Source organism: Xenopus laevis, chromosome 9_10L (genome assembly GCF_017654675.1).
Source record: "Xenopus laevis strain J_2021 chromosome 9_10L, Xenopus_laevis_v10.1, whole genome shotgun sequence".
Taxonomy (NCBI): domain Eukaryota; kingdom Metazoa; phylum Chordata; class Amphibia; order Anura; family Pipidae; genus Xenopus; species Xenopus laevis.
Window position 1 is genome coordinate 26,972,140 of NC_054387.1, and position 20,908 is coordinate 26,993,047.

Below are 20,908 nucleotides of genomic sequence, written 5' to 3' on the forward strand. Positions count from 1 at the left end.
TACCAGTTTACCCCAAACAGAGAATTGCTGCTTATTTGTGTGCCCAGTATTTCAAGCTGGGTGCCTAAGCCCCTTGGCTGCCAAGAAGACAGTCCAGCTGCCAGACACATTATGGAGCTGCAATTTTCAAACCTTGAGGGCCCAGCGATCGGATAATAATGCAGAGCCGCATCAACGAACAGATGCGGTCCATGATCCAACAGAATTTTTAACCCTGCCTTATCAACATCTGCCTGACTTTCAGCCAGATATCGATCGGGGAAGCCAGACGGAGGGCCCCATACACGGGCCAATAAGCTGTCAACTCAGTCTGTCAGCAGCTTTTAACGGCTCATGTATGGCCACCTTTAGTTGGTACTAGAAGCTTCACATTGCTCAGTGCCCAGTTATAGGTCTTTGTTGCTTATAGATACTGGATATGATTCCTCTGCTTTCAGCAAACTGTAGAGCTCAATGTTATGATGTACAGTGGATATTAGCAAAGTAACCCAACTAAGTCCTTAAAATAAAACTATGGAGATTAATATCTGGACTTGTTGCACAACCCTTGTTTGTTCCAGGTGCTGCTGCATATGAAATCTTTAAAAGAGCAGACCCCTCTCCTTGTTAATTCACAACATAACACAAAAGCATTTAGCATTGTACTTTCTGTAACTCATGCTTAGTTTGCTTTACCTATACTGCATTAAGACGTGTTTTGATTTCATCCAGCCAAGTTCTGCCCACGTACGACAGCCTAGATGACCCATCAGTTAAAATAATGAGTTCCATCTTTGCTCTATCCCTGAACGTGGTGACCACATTCTATATAACGGTAAGAGCTTTAAAAAGAGAAAATAACAGTACTGTACAAGGCATTCAAATGACTAATTACGACACTACTCCTTTGTCTCTTCTGATGCTGATTGGATAACATTTAGGGGCCCATTTACTAACAATTGAATTTTGATTTTTTTATCCACAAATCTCTAAAACTTTGTGGGTTTCTCATTTTTTAAAAAAGCTCTAAAAATTCGAGATTAATTTAGTGTAAAAACCACTAACACAAAACTTCGGCAAGTTAAAGTTGTTGAGGGCCTATAGAAGTCAATGGGAGCAGCAGTGATCCTATAAGACCTCTTTAAATGGATGGACTTTTAGAGGTTTTTGGGGAGTTTTCGCTAGGAAGTTAAGGTATTCTGATTGTTTAGCTCATTGTTCAGCGTCATTTTTCATTAACTTTTTTAATTCAGATTTTTTAATAAATCTCATGACCTTCGTAGTTTGAGTTTGTGTGTTTAGTTGTGGTTTCAAAAACCGACCTTTGATAAACAGGCCCATATGTGTGCCAGTAACCTATGATTTCAGTAAATCTCGTATTCTAGGCCCTTTAATAGAAATTTTGAAAATCTATGACCTAATTAGCTTTAAAATATATTTGCAGTCATACTATGACTATAGTTCTCATTTCAAAGATACAAACTATAGAAATAACATTTTTAGGAAACAATCATGGTTAATTTAGAATTATAACTAAATTCTGTTTTCTAACTGCTGCTTGTTATCATATTCTCAGAAGTCATTGCCCAGATGCAAGTTTTGTCCATAAACTGCACACATTTGTCAAATCCAAGGGGCAGGTGCAAGGATCGAGTATGAGTACCTTCATAACAGTGTCCTGTTTATAATTATCTTCATCTTTTATTAGAAATGTTCAGTAAAGGCTAAAGACATAACATGACATAAGTACAGAATAAGCCACTATCTGCAATAGAAAGTTAAAAAGATGATGAATAAAGGGAATGTTTTATTTATATATATATATATATATATATATATATATATATATATATATATATATATATATATATATATATATATATATATATAAAAGAAAGGTTCTAAACAATGAACCGAAACGTTGATGCGATGTAAGTTTAATATTTTTTCCAATTAAATTCTCATAAAAGAAACGGTGTGCGTGTAACCCTTGGATTACTATATATATACACACATACACACACATTTTTTAAATACATACATAAAATCTTTCCCCGCTGTGAAAAAATGCTGGGCCCCCTTTAGATCGCAAAGTTACAGATACGGTACAGTAAACCACTTTTATCGGTCATTCAGCCCACAGTTTCATGAATATGTACATCAGTTAATCACTCTCCACAAATCTTTGGCTTCATGCTGGGCTTACAGTAATTAGGTATTTTTCCCAAATTCACCCTAAGTTTCCGTCTGGCTGGGAACCCAAGGCCGATGGTCCCGACCCTAAACTAATATAACATAATATCACAATAATTTTAACAGACACATGCAATTGACTAATTGTAAAATGATTTAATATATTTCAAAACATAAGGGGCTATTATAAAGTTTTGAGGACCTAGTGCAGCTGGTAGAGAACCCTGTTATTAGAATTGTATTAGAACAAAAAAATTATGACACCACAGTATATTTAGGCCTGACAGCTGTGTTTAAAGCTTTCATGTGATGGTAATATTTCCTGCTGTCTAAGGGTGTCCTATCAAACAGCTGAATTTATGGAATTCTCAGTAGCTCTGGAACTGACTTGGGCCTTAAAATTTCTTTCCCTGAGTGAAAGTTTGATTTGGTTCTTTTTCTTAGGTTGGCTTCTTTGGCTATGTAAGCTTTACTGAAAGCATTGCTGGGAATGTGCTTGTGAACTTCCCTTCCAATCTGGTGACAGAGATGATCAGAGTGGGCTTCATGATGTCTGTAGCAGTTGGTTTTCCAATGATGATCCTGCCATGTAGGCAAGCTCTGAACACACTTTTATTTGAGCAGCAGGTGAGTTATGGCATTAACATAAATATAACACAGTGTTGCAAAAAACAATGACAATTAAAGAACCCCACTTTCTTCAAATGTTCTGTCCGCAAAGTTTACATTTCATTTTGTTTTTTTACAGCAAAAAGATGGGACATTTACTGCAGGAGGATATATGCCACCATTACGATTTAAAGTCCTTACACTGGTTGTAGTGTTTGGTACTATGCTTTGTGGCATACTCATACCAAATGGTAGGTAAAATAACAAAATATTTAGAAAGATTGTAAGGAGAAGATGTTGTTGAAGCTGGTTGCGTACCAGTCAAAGGATAACTAGTCAGATCACTGGCTATTGGCTACACACGTGGCTGATACAGGCCAGATTTGTTATTTTAGCAGGCTATTCATTTACATCTGCTGAGCCAGTCATTTGGCAAACACATTTTATGCATGTGTCATAGCATAAATTGTGAACAAATACAGTGTAAAACTAATAACTAATTTCAAGGCAAACATAGACATAGAAGTCTTATTTGTAAGTTTGTTTCCTCTACTTATATCTGCTTATAACTGTATTTTTTTATCTTTTATTATTTGTGTTAATGTGTTCATGTATATTTGTGTTTATGTGCTGGCTAGTAATGTGCAGGCTGGCCCAATACCCGCAGCACCGTTCGCTGGTCACGGTAGGGTTACGGGTTGAGTTCTTCTGCCTGCTCTCCCACACGCAACCTTTTGTGACGTCATCAGCAGGCGGCGTGGGCCTATAAAAGGAGGAGGGAAGCCGGGTGAGGGTTTGGGTTGGTTGCGGGTCGAGCTTTTCTTGAACTGCACATACCTAGTGCTGGCTTAGAATCAACTCTTACGCTGACAGCTTCCCCATGTGGTATTGGCCTAAAGCTTCCATGCCTTAAATAAACTAATTTAAAAATATCAGCTGTCGATTAAATTTTGCTTCTACGCCTCTATTAGCCATAGCAATTACTTTCACTTTAATTTCTGCAGTTCCTTGATGTCACTGACCTCTGTACATGCCCCTTTTCGCCTCACTGTCTGATGGTGTAGTAGCCTGTGGATGGACATGGGTATCGTGCCCCCACCATTCTGACACAAGATTTGCAAAGTTAAAGCAAAGTTTAACTTAATAACAGTTTCCACAAAATGTCATCTGGCTGTATGCTCAAATTGTGGATTCAAAAGTAATGAAGGAAACAATATTTAAATAATTTATATAGTTAAATAAGGGTTATTTAAAATGATAAAATATTATTTGGAATTATTTCTCAGGTTGTCAGGTCCCCTTTACAAGACCAATGACACCAGAAAATGGAGGTGCTCTAAAAGCATTCACACATGGCTGAGCATACCAGAGCTGATAACAAAGCACACTTCAATAAAAACAAGGACTTGTACTTCAAACCAAAGAAGTTTGCATTTTCACTTAAAATCTCACATTATAACTAGAATTAGGAACTAAATAATCTTAGCAGACTTTGTTGAATGCCTGACCATTAATGATTAAACTAACAGCAAAAACTATAATAACATAACTATTTCATTTCTTACTCAGTGGAGACAATTCTGGGTCTCACGGGTGCGACCATGGGAAGTCTGATTTGCTTAATTTGCCCAGCTCTCATCTATAAGAAGATCCACAATAAAGGCCTTAATTCTCAGGTAAAACACAATCACCTCCAGACCTTGCCCTTTCAATTACCTTGTATATTTTGTTATTGGAAGTTTGTATTTGGATTATAAATACCTCAGCAACTTCCAATAGCAAAACAAAGTGGAGCATTATAACAATGCAGAGTAGCATTCTTAAAACAAACAAACGACTCTGGAACCTTTTTCGGCCAGATGTTATACGCCTTATAATTCTGCCAACGAGTTGTTAATTATGGCAGGCAGGAAGCCCTGTTTCTCAGCTGCCTCAGTAAGGAAGCTGAGTGAGGAGGAGGGAAGTGAGAATCCTTGCAGGCAAACGGAAGTTGAAAAGTGCAAATGTCCAGTGTGGAGAGGAAATGTGCCCCTATAAAAGCTCTCTCATTCATAGACTATCCTGATTTACTGTTCATTCTGTCACTTGGAGAGAGACTGCTCTCTTGTGTCTTGATCTGCAATGAATTGTCCAGTTACTTTTTTCAGTAATGCAATTAGTAACTCGTGATATTTGTTTCCATGTAAGAACAGTCCTGATTTTTGCACTGACTTGCTAATGTATAGGCAAAAGAAATGCAGATCTGAATATTCTTTAAAGTATACAGTACAGGAAACCAATACTTAACAAAGTTTCCTGTCCCAGAATGATTAAAGGATAATTCTGTATTGTCATTGTATTCTTCTATAGTGTGGTCCCAGTCTACTGGAACAAATGGGTTTCCTGGCAATTGAAAGAGGTGGTGCTTCAAAATACATGAATGCTTTAATGTGTTAATACAAGATTAGATATGAGCTGTTTTTCATCTGGCTGGTAAAGCTATATTTCCTTATATGCTTCATTTCCTTGTCATGGATTTGCCTTCTATTTACTCAGGGTTTAAGTAACAAAATGAAACGTCCTTTTGTTTATATCTGAGTTGACTGTATAATCCTTGCATCTATATTTATATGATATCTAACATATTGAAACAAGTGTCTAGGTAAACAAGGTGCCCAGGGTGTTTCTTTTTGTCCTTGTGATCATTCCAGTGAATATACATTAACACTGTTTGTCCAGCAGTTGTAAAATATATATTGTAAAATATATTTTGTTGCCTATGTTTAGTGTAGGTTTGTTTTTAATAAAAATGTTTTTTTTTTAAAGGAGACAGAAAGCTACGGAGGCATTTTATTTCCAAGAGATTAGCTGGAATAGTGCAAGCTAGAATGCTATATTTATTCTGTAGACCATTCCTGAGTTCTCTGTTTGTTTAGGATAGCAGCTGCAGTATTAGCTTGGTGTGACACCAATTCCTGCCTGAGTTTCTCCCTGCTCACTTATAGCTCTGGGCTCAGCTCACAGCAGAAAAGGGAGGGGGGAAGAGGAGCAAACTGAGCATGCTCATGCCTGGGGCAAGGAGGTTTAAGCTGAAGGCAGGAAGTCTGATACAGAAGCCCATGTGTACACAATAGAAGGAAAGAAATGCAGTGTTTCTATTGACAGAGGACTCAGAGCAGCACTACTTGGGTTTACTGGTATATTTAGGTCGACCTTTCTGATAAAGCTTACTTAGTTTTAACCTTTCCTTCTCCTTTAAGCAATATAGTCGGTTTTTGTGGTTCCATAGGGAAATACAATTCCATGTACTAATGTGATAACATTCCTTCCTTGCAAAATAAAAGCAGTTATCCCGTAACTTTATGGCAGGCTCTTAGACTAAGAATCCTAACAAAAATGAAATCCACAGTATAGGTGTTCCCTGACAAGCACCCAAACTCTACAAGGGCCAATAATAATAATAATAATAATAAAAAAAAAAAAAAAAATATATATATATATGGATTTCAGTGCAGAATTCTGCTGGGGTAGCACTATTAACTGATGTGTTTTGAAAAAATGTCAGGATCGCTTTAAGGTAGCCATAGACGTAACAATTATGATCTTTCCTGGAAAAGATAATTTCAAGAAAGATCATTTGTTTCAACACACACACACACATGTGTAGAGCTGAATCATCAGATATACAGGTAGAAACAATAGAATTCTACCTGTATCTGACGATTCAGCACTATGTTCAGGTGCCTTCAAAGGCACCCGATCAAAATTTTCTGACTGGGTCGATCGACAAGCTGACCAATATCCAAGTCTTCTGTCGATATTGGTCGACTCATCTCCTGCCATACACACACTGAATATCGTACAAAATTTTTTTTTGTATGATAATATTGGTGTGTGTATGGCCAGCTTTACACTGATTGCATCTGGGAGGATGGGGAAGAGAAGCCTGATCTGTGTTTAATCTTTCATGCTGACATATAAATACATGCCATATAATATGATGGTATAAATTAATGAAGTGGTATCTAAGGGAATTTAGTTGTCTCTGTGTGCTGTTTCGAGTGACAATGCTGTAACTGCAGGCTGTGAGAGCATGTCACAATTGCTTAGAGTGTAGGGTTTATAATGCAGATTACTCCAAGCAACATGTCCTGGTCAAAAGGCAGCTAATGTGGTTCTCCCAGCAGGCGCAGCCTTTGGAGCTGAAAGTGCCTTTGTGCTACAGTGACCTTAATTTCCCTCTATACACACACACACATAGACCCAAGAGCAGCTGAGCTCAGACTGTAGGACTCACAGAAAAAGGCAAAAGGGAAATATTACAAAGTGTTTGGAAATCTAGGTCAGTTCACAGCTAGAGGAGCATTTCCAGGTTATACCACAGGGCACGGAGTGCCTCCCAGTTCTCTGTCCACCCTTATACTGGGGTTTAAATGAAAGGCAATTAAAGCATTCTGTTAACCCCTTCATTCTGTTTTAGCACAAGTAGTGAAAATGTATGATCATTCAAGGTTGTTGAGCCAAAGAGAAGCCAACAGCAATCTGAGGACCAGCATTGTCAATGTACATCCTGTGCAAGTTTAGCCATGGTCCAGGAAATGTATGGGAAGTGCTGCTTCCTGTTTATAGAGCTGAGAGCAACAAACAAGTAATGAGGATGGCATTCACTCATGTGGCTTGTTCCATTTGGTCAAAGAGTCATACCATCTGTGTTTAAAGGAGGATGGAAATCCAAATGCAGGTATGGGATCAATTATCCGGAAACCTTTTATCCAGAAAGCTCCAAATTATAGAGGCGCTGACTCCATTTTTATCAAATAATCCATTTTTTTAAAAAATTATTTCCTATTTCTCTGTAATAAAAAAACAGATCCCAACTAAAATATACAGTTAGGTCCATAAATATTTGGACAGACAACTTTTTATTCTTATTTTTGTTCTGTACATTACCACAATAAATTTTAAATGAAACAACTCAGATGTTGAACTCAACTCAGTTGAACTGCAGACTTTCAGCTTTAATTCAGTGCGTTGAACAAAAACATTACATAAAAATGTGAGGAACTTTTTTAACACAATCGCTTCATTTCAGGGGCTCAAAGGTAATCGGACAAATTAAAAAACTGAAAATAAAATGTTCATTTCTAATACTTGGTTGAAAACCCTTTGCTGGCAATGACAGCCTGAAGTCTTGAACTCATGGACATCACCAGATTCTGGGTTTTTCTCCTTTTTAATGATTTGCCAGGCCTTTACTGCAGCGGCTTTCATTTGCTGTTTGTTTGTCGGCCTTTCTGTCCGAACAACAAGTGAAATGCAAGCTCAATTGGGTTCAGATCAGGTGACTGACTTGGCCATTCAAGAATATTCTACTTCTTTGCTTTAATAAACTCTTGGGTTGCTTTGGCTGTATGTTTTGGGTCATTGTCCATCTGTATTATGAAACGCCTCCCAATCAATTTGACTGCACTTAGCTGGATTTGAGCAGACAGTACGTCTCTGAACACCTCAAAATTCATTTGGCTGCTTCTGTCCTGTATCACATCATCGATAAACACTAGTGTCCCAGTGCCACTGGCAGCCATGCAGGCCCAAGCCATCACACTGCCTCTTCCGTTTTACAGATGATGTTGTATGCTTTGGATCATGAGCTGTTCCACGCCTTCTCCATACTTTTATCTTGCCATCATTCTGATCTTGGTTTCATCTGTCCAAAGAATGTTTTTCCAGAACTGTGCTGACTTTTCTAGATGTTTTTTAGCAGAGTCCAATCTAGCCTTTCAATTTTTGATGCTTATACGTGGCTTGCACCTTGCAGTGCACCCTCTGTATTTACTTTCATGCAGTCTTCTCTTTATGGTAGACTTGGATATCAATACGCCTACCTCCTGGAGAGTGGTGTTCACTTGGTTGGCTGTTGTGAAGCGGTTTCTCTTCACCATGGAAATGATTCTGCGATTATCCACCACTGTTTTCTTCCGTGGACGTCCAGGTCTTTTTGTGTTGCTTAGTTCACCAGTGCTTTCTTTCTCCGGATGTACCAAACTGTAGATTTTGCCACTCCTAATATTGTAGCAATTTCTCGGATGGGTTGTTTCTGTTTTTGCAGCTTAAGGATAGCTTGTTTCACCTGCATGGAGAGCTCCTTTGACCGTATGTTGTCTGTTCACAGCAAAATCTTCCACATACAAGCACACCCCCCCCCCCTCAAATCAACTCCAGGGCTTTTATCTGCTTCATTGATAGACATAACAAAGGAATTGCCATACCTGCCCATGAAATAGCCTTTGAGTTAATTGTCCAATTACTTTTGAACCCCTGGTCCATTTACTTTTGAGCTCCTGAAATGAAGTGATTGGTTTTTTTAAAAAAAAAGGCTTTAGTTCCTCACATTTGTATGTAATCTTTTTGTTCAACCCACTGAATTAAAGCTGAAAGTCTGCAGTTCAACTGCATCTGAGTTGTTTCATTTAAAATCAATTGTGGTAATGTACTGACTGACTTCATTGTGGTAATGTGACTGACTGTGTTACTGTGTGTGTGAGTGATTGGTAAGTTTGCTGTTGTGTATATGATGCCAGCTGTGCCGACACTCATGCCCCTTATCCCAACTCTATTCACACAGTGCACAATAAATAAACTCACTCTGTCTGACATCAAAGTTCCAGGCGCAGGTTATTTCCCCTGCTCTCTCCCCTAGCCCTGGGCCAAGGCTGTAGCTCTCTGGGTGTTGGGTTCTGTGAGTTGTAGTTCAATAACCAGTGCATGGAAGCCAGTTGCACTACGACTTTCTAAATCCCCTTAGTAGGGACTGCCATACAGCTCTCCCTGCCCGTTTAAAGTGATACTGCAATTGGTTGCCAATGCTTTATGATCCTTCCTATCTATTTGGTGTGTTTGCCCCTTTATCTCTAGTATTAATTAATACTATTACTATATACTATTAATATATACTATACTATTTATACTGTTAATTAATTTATACAATTTAGAAAAGGAGGTCCCTTGGGAAAAGTTAGACTCACAGCTTAAAGGGCTATTCACCTTCATTAACAAAACTGTAATAACTGGGAAAAAAACACAGAAATATGTTCAAACTTTCATAACCTGACAAATGTTGTAAAATGAATATGATAATCAGGGGGTGTGGCCACAAAATGGGAGTGGCCAAATAATCTTTTTGTCCCTCTTTTTATTTACAAAATGTTGGGAGGTATGATTATTTGTGGTAATGTACAGTACCAAAATTAGAAAAAAAAAGTCTGTCCAAATATTTATGGACCTAACCGTAATTAATGTGTATTGAAAGCAAAACCAGCCTATTGGGTTTATTTAATATTCACATGATTTTCTAGTAGACTTAAGGCAAGCAGATCCAAATTACCAAAGAGCCGTTATCCGGAAAACCTGAGGTCCCAAGCATTCTGATAACAGGTCCCATACCTGTATACAGTTCTGTGTAATACAGCTATTGGACCCTTTATTCATAAAGCTCCAAATTATAGTAAGACCACCTCCCATGGAATCCATTTTAATGGGTAGAATTCAAATTTTTAAAAATGATTTCCTTTTTCATTATAATAACACAATAATACCTTGTACTTGATACCATTGTAGGGACCCCTTCTGGGTAATCTGCCCTGCAGCTTTAAGGCCCCCACCTTTTTCTTAGAGTGATCTGCCAGGAGAGAATGACACTCCCCTGCTACACTGCTATATAGTGAGTGTAGGGAGTGGCCACTTCCTCTTTGGCCTGTGGATGGTGATCCAGCTGGGTGTGCTCAGGGGAGCCTGGGCACAGCTAGGCCCAGAAAGGCCCATGTGCTTTGGAAGAAGAAGTCGGGGACCAGGTAACCCCGTGAATGAGGAATAGTTACACTAGGGCAGACTTGTCATCCTATATACTAAACGAAGGTTGTTTCTATGCCCGGCGTGTCGGGGAGGCAGATGCGCGCGCATCTTCAGCTGAAAGGTTAGCAAAGATGCGCGCGCAGAAAGACACGCCGGACATAGGTTGCTGCCAGCTGCCAGAAGATTCAGGCAGACACCGTCCCCCTCACTCATGCCCGGCGTGTCGGGGAGGCCCCTCACTCATGCCCGGCGCGCGCATCTTCAGCTGAAAGGCTAGGAAAGATGCGCGCGCAGAAAGACACGCCGGACATAGGTTGCTGGCATAAGATCATCCCCCTCACTCTTACCGCTGTCTCCTTCTGCCTCCCGCCGCCTCTTCTTTGCTGGGCGGCCATGTTGCTACTCCTCTGTGAGTGCCCGGCGTGTCAGCTGAAAGACACGCCGGACATAGGTTAGGAAGGAGGCATATGCGCTGTGCTGGCGGCAGATTCAGGCTCCCCAGACACCGTCCCCCTCACTCTTACCGCTGTCTCCTTCTGCCTCCCGCCACCTCTTCTTTGCTGGGAGAGTGGGCGGCACCGCACTGCCCAATCAGCACGCACCATCGGCCATGTTGCTACTCCTCTGTGAGTTTGTGTAATGGCGGCGCTCCTCTGCCTCTGTCACACCACCAGTGCCGGCAGCTACTCCACTGCCTCTGTCACACCAGTTAATAAGCTGTCTGCCTCTGTCACCAGTGCTGGCAGCTACTCCACTGCCTCTGTCACCAGTGCCGACTGCCAGCAGCTACTCCACTGCCTCTGTCACCAGCCGACTGCCAGCAGCTACTCCACTGCCGCTGTCACCAGTGCCACCAGCTACTCCTCTGCCTCTGTCACACCAGTTAATAAACTGTCTGCCTCTGTCACCAGTGCCGGCAGCTACTCCACTGCCTCTGTCACCAGTGCCGACTGCCAGCAGCTACTCCACTGCCTCTGTCACCAGTGCCGGCAGCTACTCCACTACCTCTGTCACACCAGTTAATAAACTGTCTGCCTCTGTCACCAGTGCCGGCAGCTACTCCACTGCCTCTGTCACCAGTGCAGACTGCCAGCAGCTACTCCACTGCCTCTGTCACCAGTGCCGGCAGCTACTCCACTGCCTCTGTCACACCAGTTAATAAACTGTCTGCCTCTGTCACCAGTGCCGGCAGCTACTCCACTGCCTCTGTCACCAGTGCAGACTGCCAGCAGCTACTCCACTGCCTCTGTCACCAGTGCCACCAGCTACTCCACTGCCTCTGTCACACCAGTTAATAAACTGTCTGCCTCTGTCACCAGTGCCGGCAGCTACTCCACTGCCTCTGTCACCAGTGCCGACTGCCAGCAGCTACTCCACTGCCGCTGTCACCAGTGCCACCAGCTACTCCACTGCCTCTGTCACACCAGTTAATAAACTGTCTGCCTCTGTCACCAGTGCCGGCAGCTACTCCACTGCCTCTGTCACCAGTGCCGACTGCCAGCAGCTACTCCACTGCCTCTGTCACCAGTGCCGGCAGCTACTCCACTGCCTCTGTCACACCAGTTAATAAACTGTCTGCCTCTGTCACCAGTGCCGGCAGCTACTCCACTGCCTCTGTCACCAGTGCCGACTGCCAGCAGCTACTCCACTGCCTCTGTCACCAGTGCCGGCAGCTACTCCACTGCCTCTGTCACACCAGTTAATAAACTGTCTGCCTCTGTCACCAGTGCCGGCAGCTACTCCACTGCCTCTGTCACACCAGTTAATAAACTGTCATTAGACCAGATACCATTATTAGCAAAACGGGCTATATTATCTCCAAAAAATATTGATGTTGACATGATAAACAACCAAGTGATTGCATTACTTCCTGGACAAAGCTGTGTCTTTCTGAGTACAGACTGTATTGATTCTGAAGACGAAAGTGAGAAACTTAATTTCCCATTACAATATTTAAACACTATCAACCCTGCTGGATTACCACAACACAATCTAATACTCAAAGTAGGAACAATAGTCATGCTGTTAAGAAACCTTAACACTAAGCAAGGTTTATGTAACGGTACACGGTTGGTTGTGAAGACCATGAGACAAAATGTTATCAAGGCAGAAGTGCTTACAGGATCCCATAGCGGTGATACCATTTTGATTCCCAGAATTGACCTTACCAGTTCTGACCAGGAATTACCTTTTAAACTTAAACGACGACAATTCCCCATTAAGGCTGCATTTGCCATGACAATCAACAAATCACAAGGACAAACATTGGATAAAGTCGGCATTTACCTATCTGAGCCTGTGTTTGGTCATGGTCAACTTTATGTTGCATTTTCAAGAGTGCAGCGTTCATCTGATGTTAAAGTCAAGATTTTAAGTACACCTCACCAGGGAGAACTCATTCAAGGACAGGAGAACATTTTCACCAAAAATGTTGTTTATAAAGAAATTTTTCAGTAACACTTTACTACCAATAAACTCAAAATTTAAGAATTCTAATAGCAGATAGGTAACAACAAGCAATCGGCACAGATTCACTCTACATCCCCACAAATTAGCGTCGCCAGTTGCTGCCTGGGGATGGAGAGTGAATCAGCACCCATCGCATTTTGCTGCCTCACTGTTGTTACCATTCTTTCATTAACGATTCTTTAGAGAATCGGGGGTTTACTGGTAGTCTCTCTAGGAGAGAAAGGCAGAGAGGTGAGAGAGAAAGAGCAGCTGAAGCTCCAACAAGGATTTGCAGTAAGGGAGTAGCTTCCCAGAGGCTTTATGTGTTGCCTCCAGTCAGGGACCTCAGTGAAGAGGGACTGTAAGGGTAGAAGCTGCTTTCCTGACAACTTCCAGGAGGGAATGTGTGTGAATACTGCAAATGCCTAATGGAGACCTTTCCTCTGTGAGAAATGCCTTATGCCTGCAGCTCTGTGTGAGAAATGTGCTATTGCCTCAGCTCCTGCGTGAGTACTAAACCTGTGGTCACTTGCCTTGTGCATAGTTAATAAACCGTTTCTGTTTTACTGCAAGAACCTCCTGGCGCCCATCTTTTGTTGTATGCACAGTAGCCTGGGGGGGATGTAGTTGCACTACACCATAGAGGGAACACTTCCACATGGCGAAGGCCCTGACCCTGTTGTGTGAAGTCGCGTGTAACCCGTGCTTCTACTGCTAGCTGGACAGTTTAACTATTTGTGTGCTATGCAGCCCAAATAGGTGTTACACCATCTAAGATAAAAGTACTCCTTATTGGAGGCTTAACAATACTTTGGGGTTTATTTAATGGATAAATAATTTTTAAGTAGACTTTAGCGTAGAGATCCAAATTACGGAAAGACCCCTTACTAAAAAAAATCCAGGTCCCAAGCATTCGGGATAACACGTCCCATACCTGTAAACAAAACTTTCATTTTAAGCATCGTTTCAATATACATTATGTATAACTTTATTAATAAAACACTAATGGGATACACATTGCTATGCATTTTGCAATTTAGAAAAGTACTCACAGGAAGGACAAAGCTATAGAAATAACTACATAAATAAGTATGAATGTACAGAGAAGTGCCATGTTGTAAGACTGTTGGAATCAAGTTTCTGGCCTATAGATCATTCAGTCTGGCTGGATAAAATACAGGCACAAATAGGAGGGCAAAAGTGTGCAACAGTTTGAGCTTTGGTCCTTATAGGGTGAAAATATGTTTTTGACATGTAATGTTAGCATCTGTTTGTTAGCAGAGAGCTGATCTGAACTGCATGTGCAGCTTCTCTGTAAGTGAGGACAGACACACCAACTTCTGTGTGAACAGTAACTTGGTTGCTTTATAGAACTCAGCATAACATGTGTGCAACAGGAACTTTCCATAGAGAGTATATACACAGGAAGAAAATCACACAGGGTTACAGGTCAAACATGACATCACATCGCTAAGCAACAATAGACCCTGCATTAAGTAACATCCACTGGAATGATCTCTGTCTGTTGTTTTCCAACACTGTTCACCTAGCATCTGTGCCTAAAGCCACACAAGGCTGTTTTTCTACCTGCCTATAACTGCAGGCAGAGAATATGCTGATCCAGTCCCATCTGCTCTGTGATGGTTGGCCTGTGTGCACACAGAGGATTTTGGTGTATAAAAGCAAAATACACTGTGCACAGTATGCAGTGCATTTAGACCACAGATTGGATAGGAATGGATCAGTTTTTTTTATAAAACACAGGCAGGGAAACAGCTTGGTGTGGCATTTGCCTAAAGAGAAACTCTTTCTTGGAGTTTTATTTTATATGAGAGTTTTTTTTCTGAAGGCGAGAGCCGTGAATGGCACGTGAAACCATGTTTATCTTCTTGTGTAAGAACTAAAACCAAGACTAGAAAAATAAAAATGTAGGGCACACTTCCTTATACTGTAAAGTAAAGTAAAAACCACTGCTTATTAAAACATTAAAAAACACAGATGGCCACTGTGGAATGGATGCCTAATGCATTTCAGCATTTTCAGCTCTTAATCATAGAAATTAAAACCATTGTATTGTACAGAGCTTATCTGTTATTTGCTGTGTAACCATGTGCCCTTTTACCCTGTTCAGTTTGAGTGGTTGCCCCCATGGCTACACAGCAGTTTATTTATGTAAACTATAGTAGTGTCTCCAGGGCCGGATTTACATAGTGGGCACCCCTAGACCCACTGCCGTTCATCGCCCTATTTTCATCATCTGGACCGGAGCAATGGGGATTGGTGCATGGGAAATTTAAAAAATTTATTGTATCTCCAGCACATCACCTGTGTTTTTGAACCAATGTGGGTGTGATTGGGCAGCATGCTGCCCCCCTAATCCTGCTGCCCTAGGTCTGGGCCTAGGTATGGCCTTTCCACAAATCCGGGCCTGCGTGTCTCTGAAGCAAATACGCTGTTTTTACCAGTGTGGGGTAACAATTAGGGTTGCCACCTGGCCTGTATTTTACGGGATTTCTAGGGGTAAGGTTCGACAAGGTAGAAAGCTTTCAGACCAGAGTTTCCACTGGGTGAGAACAGTGAAAAGGCAGTGGCTCTGAGATTAGCAGAGAAGTTGGCTAGGAATATACAGGGAGACAATTGAGGAAATGTAATAAGGAGCAAAGGAAGCTTTGAAAAAGGCTTTGAATGTTAGAAGGATTTTGCATGCTATCTTTTGCTTAACAGGAAGCCATGATAGGGATTTTACCAGGGGATGTACCTGGTTGCGATCACATTGACAACTTAATAAATGTAAACTGTAAAGTTGCTTAGTTACATTTTCCAACATTATGCAAAAATATTGTGTTTTGCAACTTATATCCCATTTATCTGCCACTGGAATGTCACGCTGTGTAATATCAGTAATATTGTTTAAGTCAAAACATGGGCAAATGGTTGCATTGTAATATATTGTGCTTAAACTACTGATGCTAAAGCAGGGACTGATTTGAACAATCTTTATAAAGTTCTGGCAAGCTATATAAGGGATATAAATACATTAAAAAACAAAAAAAACTTCAATCTGTTTTCTTTGCACAGTTTATCCTGGGAGTAGGACTTGTGATTCTGGTTATCAGCACATATGCTACATTGACAGTGACTGAGGAGCCAACAAAAATCAAATCGGAGCTGCAGGAGAGAGAGGATCTAAAAGAGGAAATGGTTGAACTTGAGCAAATTCATTCTGAAATATCAGGTAGATCATGGAATGCTTCATAATGTACTGATGTGCGCTGCGTCCATGTATTACATGGATGGATACACTGTGCACAAACCTGCCACAATGTGCATTAGTGCCACTTACGCATTTGCTAGGATATTCCTTTTATGTTTTATTACCTTGAGTCAGGGCTTGTATATTTTGGTAGCAGATGGATAGTAAAGCCCTGCAGGGGGCACTAGTGATGTGACTGCATTTCGTATAAACGCAGTCATCTGCTCCAAACCCTTAAGTTATAATCACCTCCTGACCAGACTGTAGCTCCAGGGTTTCCTCAGCACCCTACATCAGATCTCGTTCACATGGTAAACACCGTAAATTATGCCAGGCAGACTTGAAAATATTAAGCCCAACAGCGGCCGATTTACAACAAAGCATATGCATAGTTGGTTATTTTGGAGAATCAGATGCAGTTGCGCCGGACACGGCTCACAAGAGCCAGTCACAAAGCAGTTGTGCAAGATTCAGTGCCCACATTGGGAGAGCAATGACGTATGAATTCTGGGGAAAATGGTGCATTGTGGGGTTAAAAAATTGCATCCAAATTGCACTTAGCTTACTGCATTGGAGTAAATAAATGTGCCCTTGTATAGGAATAATTCATGCAAACCATTTTTATAATAATCTGCCACTTTCCCTTAAATTATATAGTAGTAAATAAAATATATTAAAGATACTGGAGTGCATGAAAATGTTTGTTTTACTTAGAATAATTGCTAGTTCAGCCACAAAGTCAGAATTTACAGTTATGGTTCATTCTACTGCATGTCCCTTCAGTGGCACATGCCATTATGTTTTTCATCTTTTACACCCTTACACCCTCTGAATGGTATATGTTTCCTTTTAAAAAGACTGGACTTTCAGAGTTCAAGAATAAAAGTTGGCATTTTGCATCATGTAAAAAAAGTGTATGGTTAATATTAGCTGAAAAGCTGCCTTTACAGAAGGGACACACTTTGTAGAATGATTGGAATGCAACTTTTTTTCATAGAAGCAAAAAATAATTTTTTGCATTTACAATTTGAGTTTAAAATCTAGTCAGGAGTTTGGCTTAATCTTGTTCGCAAGTGATTAAACAAATAAGGCTGGTCCCTGGTGGCATAGCTGGAAGTTACTTGGTTTCACAGCACAATTGAAAAGTAATCATTTGAACAGATATTGGGCAGCCCTGTGGAAGGGTGTTCCATTTTATGGTGTATAAATCCATAGGCAAATAAATATGTTCTTGTCTGTTTCCTCTTTCACCCTTTATATTCCTAAAGCCCACTCTCAGTCATGATTAAATATTTTACAAATTAAAGGTATTTGGGGTTAAGACTACTTGCCTAACAGCATGATCATAACACTAGGGGGGTTATTTATCAAAATCCAAATTTTTCAGATTTGTTATTTAAAAAAAGTCCAACCAAACTAAAATCCACAGTTTGACCTTATTTATTATTAAAAAAGCTAGATTTCATTTGGGAATTGGGGTAACACAATAAAATTGAGTGAAAACCCGAATTGTACAATTTTTTATCAGATTTTTTTGGGCTTTTTCCCAAAAAGCCTGAATTTTTCAGATTTTTGTCTGAAATAGTCTGATTTTTGGGCTAATTCCAGAGCAGACCACAGGAACTTCCAAGTAGTATAGGGACCTCTCCCATTGACTTATATACAGCCTCGGCAGGTCTGAGATGGCGGATTTTCGGATTCAGACATTTTGCAACATCGGTCTTTTATAAATCCTGAATAAATTTGAGTTAAAAAAAAAATTGAAGTTTTGCCTCAAAAAGCGTGACTGGAGTTTAGTAAATAACCCCCTAGGTCTTGCCTGTACTATGCACAGTAAAGAAAATTGAATGCTCTTTAAATTGGTTACTGGATTGTGCAGCCAACATTGGGAACATACAGTTAAACATGAAGGTAATATTACATGGAACAAAATAATTTAACGCTATGGGTGTGATCGGTTTGTCATGTGTAACTACCTTGTTTTCATGACTTCTATATAGTGAGAGGATCACTAACACTGAACTGAAATAAAATTGTAGCATGTAAGCGCGTAGACTTAATTTTATATTCTGTTACTACTACTTGTTCAGTTGCTTATCTTCAGTACAATATTTTAGTATGATGGGGCAATGTCATCTTTTTCCTATAGAAGTGTGGCAGCACTCTCTGGTGGTGCATACTTCTCAATGCACTTTCATTGCAGTGGTCAAAAAAACAAAGTATTTTGGCTGCAAATATGGTGGGAATATGAAACATACATAGTAACATACATATTGTATCTATATTATTCTTTATTAAAGGAAAAATGGAAGCCCCCCCCATAGTAAAATACAAGGATATTAGGATTAGAATTTCTATGATCATACAAAAGCACAAGGCTGAAGGCCTCCGAGGTTACTTCTAATATCCTCATTTTACAACAGGAGGTACTTTATTTATTATAATACACAAGTGATTACATCACTAAACTGCTAAGCACCAGTTATAATGGATCATTGTTTATAAGGACAAAATTTAAAGCATATTCATGGCTGTTGTGTAACACACATATGACCATATAATATATACAATACAGTATACAGTATATACAATATAGAGAAGCTGGTATTTCAGGGGAGACATTTATACATATATTTTCTTACGCTAAACTTCAGTATGATAACACTTTGGTACTTATAGAAAAGTAGAACAGGAATCAACTGACCAATGTCCATTCATTCTACTAGATAACAATGGTAGGAAGCAGATGGACACTAGATATCATAAACAATAAAGCATTGAGAGAAAAGAATCAAAATAGTTCTAAACCAAAAAACCACACCAAATCTCTCCAGTTCATTTAAATTCGATGGCTGCCAAGTGTGGACAGCATGCTTCAAATCATCCCATAGATTTTCGATGATATTCAAGTCGGGGGACTGTGATGGCCATTCCAGAATATTGCACTTCTCCCTCTGCATAACAGCCTTTATAGATTTCTAAGTGTCTCACAATCCTCCACATATGCTGCCCCTGTATTTTTCTTATCCTGCCAGACCTGGGTTTTACAGCAACTGAGCCTGTGGCCTTCCATTTCCTGATTGAAACTGACAGTTTAAACCTCTGAGATAGCTTTTTGTAGCCTTCCCCTAAACCATGATACTGAACAATCTTTGTTTTCAGATTTTTTGAGAGTTGCTTTGAGGATCCCGTGCTGTCACTCTTCAGAGGAGAGTCAAACATAAGCACAACTTGCAATTGGCCACCTTAAGTACCTTTTCTCATGATTGGGCACACCTGCCTATGAATTTCAAGGCTTAACGAGCTAATCCAAAAAAATTGGTATTGCCAGTAATCAGTATTGAGCAGTTACATGCATTCAAATTGGCAAACTTACAAATTTTTGCACAGCCAGTTTTTCACATTTGATATAATTTCATACAAATAAATACTGCTTCACTAAAAATCTTTGTTCAGAAAACACCTCAGTACTCAGCATTCACTTCAAATAGAGTTCTCCGTGCCTGGGTGCAGTGTCCAAAAAATCAATACGTAGCAGAGAAGAAGGGTCCGCACACACAGGACTTTAAAATCAGTAAATGGTGTTTTATTCAAGTGAAGGGAGATCTGACGTTTCGGCAATTTGACCTTTCGTAAAGGTCTAGAGCAGGCATGTCCAAAGTCAGGCCCGCTGGCCAATTACGGCCCATTTTCAAATTTACACCAGCCCTCAGCCTCCATTATGAAATTAATAATAATGTGGTCCCCCAGCACAGTGCAATCTGGAATCCTGTAGCCGTAGCAGTAATATTTGGGCACATTAGTGAAATGATCTGCCACTTGGTCTATACTGCTGCCTGTGTGCTGACAGTGTTAGTAATAGACACGTACTGACGCGCCGCCCTTGCATACTTCTTTAGGGCTGAAGGTGCAATAGACGTACTGACGTGCCAGTACAGTGAACTAAAGACGTATGCGAGAGCGGTGCGTCACAAAGTGCCGTTAAGTGTCTATTGCTAACACCTTCAGCACATGGGCAGCAGTATAGACCAAGTGGCAGATCATTTCACTAATCATGTGCCCAAATATTACAGCTACGCGATTTCTTATTTAAATGAGGCGCAGACTCCATTTCTCTACTTCCTAAACAGCGTGTACGTGTCCATCTCCAGGAGTGAATGATCCTGATCACAAGCTAGCTACCTCGAAATGGATGTCAGGCTGAATGGTTGGCCCTCACACATTTTCACCTCACTAAATCTGGCCCTTGCTGCAAAAAGTTTGGACACCGCTGGTCTAGAGGCTGAGTATCCGCACTCCAAGGCAATTTTTCATATGCAGCTGGGATGCACGGTTATAATATATGTATATACACTAATATCAGACAATTTTTTTTATTTTTGTTGTTTCAAAGTCCAACATTTCGGTCCTCATTTGTGTGTGTGTATATTTATATGTTGAGTTTATCGGCACTCGCCATTCACATAATCATTTGCCGGGTGCTAACCAAAAGTAATTGTAGCAGTCCATGAAAGCACTCACAGCAGTCGCTATCAAAGCGTGTATCAAAAAGTCATTTATTTGTGCATGGTATATACCATGCAAAAAGTTTGGACA

General features: G+C 40.4%; 1 protein-coding gene across 1 annotated transcript in view; it reads left to right on the forward strand.

Annotated features, from left to right (window-relative positions):
* The window catches only part of LOC121398040 (putative sodium-coupled neutral amino acid transporter 10), a 97,426-nt gene that overhangs the window by 39,401 nt on the left and 37,117 nt on the right, over positions 1–20,908 (forward strand). The window contains exons 4-8 of the mRNA XM_041576523.1: positions 712–814; positions 2,617–2,799; positions 2,921–3,032; positions 4,351–4,457; positions 16,138–16,294. Coding sequence (XP_041432457.1) covers positions 712–814; positions 2,617–2,799; positions 2,921–3,032; positions 4,351–4,457; positions 16,138–16,294 — 662 coding nt within the window. The remainder of the gene's footprint in view (positions 1–711; positions 815–2,616; positions 2,800–2,920; positions 3,033–4,350; positions 4,458–16,137; positions 16,295–20,908) is intronic.